At 45.4% G+C, this 9034-nt stretch overlaps 1 protein-coding gene across 2 annotated transcripts in view; it reads left to right on the top strand.

Annotated features, from left to right (window-relative positions):
* The first annotated feature begins 1886 nt into the window (after nt 1-1886).
* The window catches only part of ppp2r3b (protein phosphatase 2, regulatory subunit B'', beta), an 11321-nt gene continuing 4173 nt past the window's right edge, over nt 1887-9034 (top strand). For both annotated transcript variants that reach the window (XM_080018648.1, XM_080018649.1), the window contains exons 1-4: nt 1887-2248; nt 6298-6483; nt 6826-6929; nt 7523-7625. In XM_080018648.1, coding sequence (XP_079874774.1) covers nt 2117-2248; nt 6298-6483; nt 6826-6929; nt 7523-7625 — 525 coding nt within the window. In that variant the 5' untranslated portion in view covers nt 1887-2116. The remainder of the gene's footprint in view (nt 2249-6297; nt 6484-6825; nt 6930-7522; nt 7626-9034) is intronic.

The raw sequence follows: 9034 nt of genomic DNA, 5'->3' as shown, positions 1-9034 counted from the left end.
GTGTTGTGATGGTTGGAACTCGACGATGCAGGTTTTCCTAAGGGCAACGCCCTTCATATCGTCCTGCGAGGTTTTCTTTGGACATGCTTTGTGTTTGTTTGCCTGTTGTTTTCCCGTCACCTTTGTTCTGCCTTCCTGGAGACTGATCTGTAATTCTCTCTGTCCAGACTACAACTCTCAAACCCATTGTGCCACATGTAAACCAACTGATCGTTATCTCAAAATGCGATATTCATGTTTATGGAGAAGAAGAAAAAACCTTGACATTTAGATCAGTCTCTTAGACAAATATACTAACATGCAATGACAGCTCCATGTGACGTGTGGAGTTTGTTCAGGCCCTGGTACTTTCCTTTTTATACTAGGTTTGAATTGACGAGCTAGGGCAGTCAACAAAAGGCAGATGGTATAAAAAGCCATCACACAAATGGCTTATCGTGTGTGTGTGTGTGTGTGTGTGTGTGTGTGTGTGTGTGTGTGTGTGTGTGTGTGTGTGTGTGTGTGTGTGTGTGTGTGTGTGTGTGTGTGTGTGTGTGTGTGTGTGTGTGTGTGTGTGTGTGTGTGTGTGGAAACCAGTGGAAGAGTACAAGCACAGTGAACCTGTCATCTAATATCACTTATGTATGTGCGGGACTGTTTTTCTCTTTACGCCACGTGTTTGCATGTCCTCCCAGCGACGGCAGCGTGGCCACTTTCAACTCCTCCGTGCAGCACTCATCCTTTTATTCACACAGTCTACATTGAGTGCTCGTTTTCTCGCACGTAACCTTGGCGCGCAAATCGCCTCACCTTTTCTTTTTTATTATATATTTGTTTGTAGAACAGTAGGTCCTCCAGCTGAGGGTTTCCCTGCGCTCCGTCAGCAGACACCACCTCCCAACGCAGGCAAACCCCACCACTGTTAGATCACTGCGTTTATAGAGAATTTATGTAATTGCTGTCAGTCTGGCTATGGGAAGCGGATGTTTGCGCGAGGACTAAAGATACACCCATGTTTCTCCAGATCTGGTTTCTGAGGTTGCCCAAACAGTGCTCGCCGGTGCTTTTAATAGACAGACAGTTTTCGACCATCATTCTTTGAATTCGACACCCCCACAAACAAACACACGCCCCCACACCCACACACCCCCGTATACCGGCAACTTGGGTCCTTCAACTATAATAAGACGTGGCATGGCTGGCAGCCCAATCCTGCAAGAGAGAAGCATAACAAAGGAAAGCCACCTTGTGACGAAGAATTCAAGCATTTTAGTTCTATAAATGTTATGTTGTCGTTTGGCTTGGAATTTCACTTTTCTTTGCGATCAATGAGTTAATGTCCTTAATTGCTTTGTGTATTATTAATTTCAATTTAGTCTGTCTTATACCTTGTCTTCTGTCTCTACTCGTTCCATTTTGCTGGCTGAGTTTAGATGAGACGGCAAATTTCACAAGTAACATTCAAGTGCTTGCATTATGTATTTTTATTGTTGACAAAAAAAGGATTTGGATATCTCAATGCTAAGAGGGCACTGTGGTTAGGCCATGTGGGATACTCAAAAAGATAGAGCCACTGAGCTTCAGCAGAATCTCATCTTGGCATTGAGCTGCATCCCCTTCAGCAGAATCTGTGGCCACAGGGAGCCGGAAAAACAGGTCTGCCTTTTTACATAACCTTCTTGGCGCGCGGAGGAATGCAAGCGGGGAAAGGGCAGATTCACCACACTCTCACACACCCTCTTGTGCACTCTTAGAATCTTTCTCACCTTCTCTCCCTCTCTCTGCTCCCTCTCTTCTTATCGCCCCAGTCACTTTGACGCTAAGGCTCGCTGACCCCACACAATGTGTGGTCATGTTGTATATAGACTGAGACGAAGCAGCAGGCAGTACTGAGAATGTGTGGCCAGATCAGGACTGGGAGAGGAGAGCGAGAAAGGGAGGGAGAGAGACAAACACAGTAGCAGCTGCTCCCCTGCATTAAGAGGCTGTCCCTCTGACATAGGACATAAACACACAGAGGACGGGGACTGCCGCCGTGGTCGTCACTACAACCGTGTGACCTTACACTATTGGGAGGATAATATCGAATCGATTGTATGTGGGTACACGCGCACACTACGGGCTGTCCGGAGCGAGGATGAGGATGAAGGAGCTGTCTCTGCGTCAGGACCCCGACCTGAGGAAGGAGTTGGCCCTGCTGGCACGTGGATGTGACTTTGTCTTGCCCTCCCGCTTCAAGAAGAGGCTACAAGCTTTTCATCAAGGACAGGCAGGTGTTTGGTGCCTTCATGCGTGGGGGTATGGTTCGGTGGGATCTAGATGCATTTCTTGTTTCCTTGTTGTGAGGTTGAACTACTGACCGGACCGCGCTGATATTTAAAGCTGGCTTTGATATCGCATGACAGACATATTAAAAAGGTTAATAAAGTAGCCAGGAGATGCTTTTCATGGTGCCTTTTAAATGTGGTGCTGTGAAATGTGAAATGTCAGCTCTCATTGGAAGACTTTTGTTCCTGTCACGTTAATTGTTCACTGCACACGAGGATGAGGCCAGACAAAGTTTTGGGATGAAACTCTGTCCTTTGCAACTACGCTGTGTTTGACCACTTGGCTGTCCCTGATGCACTGTTGTGAATGTGTGGAATATCCCAGGGCTTAGCAGTTGTGCTTAGGAGCTCTGCTAGCGGTTAGCATGAAGGGAGAGCGAGGGACAGTGCATGCAGGGCAGCAGGAGATGTCTATGTCCTTTTATAGCCATGCCTGACACCCACACACACACACACACACACACACACACACTCATACACACAAGATGTAGGGTAGCAGAGGACCATCAGCATTTATTAATCTATCCTACATTGAGAAGAATGTCACAAAACACACATTTCAAAACAGTTATTGAAATACACTTATGCCATAAAATGATCCTTTTGGGCAAATTAGATGAACAGAGACATGTATAGCAGTTCTGATGGCTATTATCTGTACATTTTCTGTTTTTTGAGTAGCGAGACATTCCTATTCCAACATGTATTTGTGAGAATGCACCATGATTGCTAAAAATGGATTGGGCAGAGCAATAAACAATGCACAGTATTTTTGTCTCTTAGCAGAGGCTTATGCGTGTGTGTGTTATGTGCTTAATAAAGACCACGTCGAGAGTGATGCAGTGGGCAAATTGTTGAGCCATGTAAATAGTTTTTGGGAATGGTAACTTAGAGCAGTGTATCAGCAGGCCAGCTTGCTTTTAGCAACTCAATAACATACAGTATTCTAGCACACACACTGGGTCGCTAACCGTTTGTTTTTTTCATGTGTGTTTGTATACAAAAAAATAAATCTCTGAGGCAAGCAGATTCGAGGGCCACTTGTACCGTCTTGCTTCTTGGCTTAGACGGAGTGGAGGTTGAGCCACTGAATATGATATCTCAACAGTATGTTTACTATGCGCACTACGTCTTCAAAAATCGTCCCGGCATGGAATCAAATTGATTGTGACAGGTAGGCCTGGGCCTAATGTTTTTGCATGATGTCATCATTGTTCGACTTAAAAGGAGGGAATGGTCTCCACTGTCATGGTTATAGATCTTAATAGCACATGCTGCACATACTCAGAACCATCACAGACAAAGCTGTCATTTTGTTCCTAGGCCCAAATCACTGTTGGACAGACACACACACACACACACACTCCCTCGCTCACTCACAGCTGTGCACAAGTTCTGACATACTTGAGGTTTTAAGTTACTGAGGACTGCAGCACTTTGGAATGACATTCATAGGAGTTAGTTGGGATTGGGCCGGACAGATACTGGGGGGGCGGTGGTCAGAGGGGGTGGTCAGGCCGAAACCAAACTGTGCCTCGTTTCCAGTAATGGCTCATAGACAACAGAGCGTTCACCCCAACTGTACCTCCTGTCTACAGTACAAACATGCGACCCATAGAGCGCATGCCTGCTTCGCTTCTATCTCCAGAACTGTCACTGGCAACTGCTGTTTGCCTGTAATCAGGCTCGTTTTTTTAGACCCAGCCAAGGTGGCTCCGCTTGCTCTACCCACCTCTCACATCCAATCACGCTCTCCCAGTTTCTTTCTATCTTTCTGAGGCATTTGTGCTCCTTGTTCTCCTTTCAGATGATGTACATACAATCTCTGTTGTTCATACAATGCTCTGCTTTTCTGATTGCTAGACATAAATTATTTTAACACATTTCCACATTTTCTTGCATCCCAGAAAATATGCCTGTTTGTCGGGTAGCTTATAAGCTAACATGTTGTAAAACTAGCCTTTGGTCTTTTCCAGTCGTCAATTATAAAACAAACCATATTGATCCTTGTTATTGAAGTATGTGCTGGGTTTTTCCATTTTCCACATTTCACATATTGCCCACATTATCTAAGATATGGTGCTGCATAAATGCATGGAATGACTACAGATATGGAACATGTCACCACAGATCTGAATTATTCTTTGGAATTTGCCTTATAACTTCAGCACTATGGTAAAAAGTTGTGAAATTCGACATGACCCAGCAAGGGTAATTTGTCCAGAAAGACCCTAAATCTTTGCAGCAGAAGCCCAGGTTAGGGGTCATCCAAAAATGTTGGCAACTGCCCAGATTGACCAATAAAACAAGAGTTAATTTGTTTGTGCTGTGTATTTTGTTTATTTTCACCCTTCATGATTTCATAATTCATATGGGAAAAATTGCTTCGACATACGACTGTTTTAACATACGACCGTTCTTATAGAACGAATTACAGTCGTAAGTCGAGGTACCACTGTAGTAATAAATATCAAGGACTACAAATGTTATCGTATATATTATTAGCTGTGTAACATTGTTTGAAAGGTTCTCTTATGGTACTGTACAGTTCTGACTGTCTTTAACATTACTCAACCTATTAATTTGCCACCATTTAGTCAGAGGTCCCTATGGTTTAATTCAAGCTTTGCCGCTTGAAATACACCCCTAACTTGAACAGTGCCCTGTGCAATGGGTAACCAGGCACTAAATTGGAGGGCCTCTCCTGTCACTCAAGCTGCTTTCACACATGTACTGCAACCCTCAAATGATCCGGACATTACCTCGATTATATTCCTTTCCACTCTTTCATTTATGTTGCGGATACGTCCACATACATGAGTATCACGCCAAAAAAGACAAGCCTGTAGCCTCGTCCGCCATCTTGGGTGTGCTCAAACTCTGCGGTGTCATGTCCTGCCTCCTACACGCTCTACCCAGGCTCCGCCCCTCGCCTGAAGCAAACTGAGTATTTCCAGGTAGTGTCAACGCGTCTGACATGGACAATCTCCATTTTTGTGCAGGATTGCCCAGACATTGTTCAGAGTTCATGTGTGAAAGCGGCTTCAGACAAATGGTCCATCATGGTAGTGCATGTGAAATAATGTGCAACACTCATGAAAACAACCTGTCCGACTCGTAAGGAGAGGATGCATAACAACTATAACCTCAATGATAGGAATTTTCTCTCTTGGAAAAAAAATAAAATAAATAACATGATATTTACTCTGGAATGATTTAAAAAAATTGCTGAAACTGGAAAATATGGGACATTTTCCTTTAAGGGACAAATATTTGGCCACCGTCTTTCATAGGACAAATTATCTTACAGGGGGGCGCTGTAATGATGTTTGCGCACACTGTCAAACTGCGCAAATTGCACAATCACTTACAAACAACTTGTTTTTGAAGTTATCAGGCCAGTGCTGATGTGTGAATCATGTGGAATCAATACAATTAGCCTGACGGGAGGCCGCAGCAGCGACTGCTCTGTTTCTAAATTCAATTTAATATAATTATTTCTAAGACCCTGTGTGGCCCAGTGACATGTAGTCAGTGTACTTGTGTTCAGAGCCACCACAGAGAAGCCTAGTTACTTGTATGTATTGTCAAAGATGGTTTTATGTTGTTGCAATTGCCGCTTGCAGCTGTGTTCTTCATGGCTCTAATTTTGATGAATAATACCATTCATTGGTCACAAATGGGAGGGTTCTAAGCACTGGCCAAAACGATTGAATGTGATCCATTCTCCAGACGCCAATGCCTTTTGACACATCTTAATTGAAAGCAACTATAGATAAATGGATAATGGGGAGGGAATAATTCGCACAGCAATTATAACTCTTGGCCAACGCGCTGAATTGGGGAGCTTAGTGATGTGGCTGTATGAAATGTTTACTACAGTCGGCTAGTGCAAGTCTGGGCACATGCTGGGTGTGCTTCGCAGCGACGTGTTAGCATTTGCTAGCTCCAGTGGCTAACAGAGTTTATTTTTGTCGTGTGTGTTTCATAGGCCCAGGTAAAACGAGAGGAGCCCGTCACCACTGTGCTGAGTGAAAGCATTCCAAAGTTCTACTTCCCACGGGGCAGGCCCCAAGCCAATCTCAACATCGACAGTCTCATTTCCAAGATTGAGAAAATATTTTCCCAATTCCCCAATGAAAGGGCCACCATTGAGGACATGGGGCAGGTTGCCAAGGTGAGAATGTGATTTGTAGCACGGTGATTCCGCTACCACCCGGCAAATTATTTTCATTAGTGCCATTAGCCCTCAGCTTTACCAATGTTTGCTGCTTTTAAGAAAGAAAAAATATTATCACTCTCCCCCGACGAATGTGAGCGATGACCTGAGGGGAACCGGAGTGCGGAGAGAAATGACAGTTCGCCCTCCTCCAGTGTTTGACTTAAACTGATAAGCAGCGGGAGCGACGTTCTGCGTCATTGTGCAGCCCTCCGCTGCCCGTTGCCATGTGTTACGTTACGTACATCGAGTTTCGCTGTGATCTTAACAAAACTTTTTTCACCGCCAACCCCCCCCCAGGCCTGCGAGTGTCCCCTCTACTGGAAAGTGCCATTGTTCTGCTCGGCTGGAGGAGACAGGACGGGCTTCGTGTCCGTTCACAAGTTCGTGGCCATGTGGAGAAAGTAAGACAATGAGCCCCCTCATCCAACAGCGCGATTGTCTCCGAACAATGACGACCACTCACTGGAGATTAGGACGCTGCGCGCGGTCATCTCCCGTCATAGCCCCGTCTTTTAAAATTTAGAACAAAAAACGATGTATCGTCAGGCGAGCCAGAAGGGAATAGTCTCCATGCAAATACGCAAATAAAGAAAGTCCATTCTCTGAATTTCTATTTGACATTGAAGAGAATGGAGTTGGCCCGGTGTCATGTGGGTCCTTGTCCTCAGCTCCGTACTGCATGCGGCAGGAACGCTGTTGTATTAAAGTGTCGGCCTCCGGAGAACCGCACCAGCCTGGACTTTTTTTTAATTTTTTTTTAATTTTTTTTTTGGTGGCGGAGGTCTAATACAAGGGGCCACAACGGACCATAGCTTAATTTCATCCCCGCCATTACCATCGCCGGCCCCTAATCACGCCAGCAGCGACTCGGAATCCTAATTTCGGAATGAATAATTCCTTCAGTTTCTCAACTGTGGTGTTCTAGGATGGTGGAAGGAGGTTGAAGGAGCGAGAGTAACCCAGCGACCATCTGTTCTCTCTTTCCCTTCCGCAGAACACTCCAGACCTGTCACGATGACGCCTCTAAATTCGTGCACCTCTTGGCCAAGCCTGGCTGTAATTACCTGGAACAAGACGACTTTATTCCATTCCTGCAGGTACAGGCCGCAGCACACCCAGAGAGAGCGCCGCTCACCAAACTCCTCCCCCTGAGTTAGTGGACCTTAGTTCAGCGGTATAGTGGGGCTTAATGTACGGGGGGGGGGGGGACCAGTGGACTGCTGCCACTTTAGGGTGGTAAATTGAACCAAAAATAAGATCACACTGTCCCAGGAAGAGATGGATATTTGTTGAGAAATGGCCCTTAACCAACCTATTGAGAAAGGGATTTAAGAATGAAGTGAAGAGCAGCGATCCAAGAGAAATCATTCACTGAGGAATGACGGTCGCTTTTCTCTAATCCACCGAAAAGGGCCCAGAACTATTGTGAGGTTTAGTTTGAGAAGTATTTGGAAATTATTATAATTATTTGAAGCTAAAAATGCAAGAGAAATAATGATTGAAATGTACTCGCTGAGGTTAGTTATCGTTCCAAAATTTGCTAATTTTATTATATTAATTTAAAGCACTTTGAGTGGCATGTTGTGTATGAAATGTGCTATACAAATAAGGGTTATTAATAACCAGGAAGATGTTGTAATAAAATGTATCTTTAAAAAAAGAAAATCCGGAAATGAATGTTTTAGTTTTATCTAATTATAGGGAATGTTTTGGCTTGTCAGTCTGCCATGTAGATGTGCTGTGCTGGCTGTTATCGAGCCTCCGCCCCACGCCAGGACCGACCGGACGGAGCGGGTGGCCCGTTAGCATAGCCGCTGAGATGGCTTCTGGCACACGCTGTTTAATTTGTATTGTGGCACTTGGCGAATCGCCTTTGACTGTTGTGATGAATGAAAGGCGGATTGCAGTGGAGTAGATCTGACTGTCCCCGCCTGTTTCCTCTGCCCGGTGATTTATGTGTTTTTCTATGATTTAATTTCTCCCCGGAAGAGTCAAAGAGGCACGGCAACCGCCCCCATAATAAGGCCTTTTAATTTCATTGCCACCTTTGCATTTATGTCAACATTTCAATCCCGCTACAGAAAAGGGAGAGGGGGGGGTCGGTGAGGAAAGGAGGAGGCGTGAGGGGACATTTCGTGGCAAGGATATAGCACCGGTTCATTTGGGATGCAGCACACCACATGAAAGAGCCTCCACATTACAGCGGAGGAAGTCGGCGAAGCCCCGCCTCTCTGCCCACTCGGAGGAGGGGGGGGAGGGGCTCCACCCTAAAGCCAGCTGACCTCACACTGTCCGGACTACGTCATCATGGCCACCAAAACCGTTCTCTGGGCACGGTCGAGCCTATAAAACCAGAAGGCATGACAGTTTAATTTGTATAAAGATTGACAACGTGCATCTCCCCGCCCCCCCGTCTGATCATTCTAACGAAAACGACGACGGGAGGGTGGGGTTCATCTGCCCAGAGCCCGAAAGTATTTCAACATATGTACGCGGTGCCTTGGTG

This window comes from Zeus faber, assembly GCF_960531495.2.
Source record: "Zeus faber genome assembly, chromosome: 18".
Taxonomy (NCBI): domain Eukaryota; kingdom Metazoa; phylum Chordata; class Actinopteri; order Zeiformes; family Zeidae; genus Zeus; species Zeus faber.
Note: the sequence above shows the minus strand (reverse complement) of the source record. Positions and strands in the feature narration are given on the sequence as shown.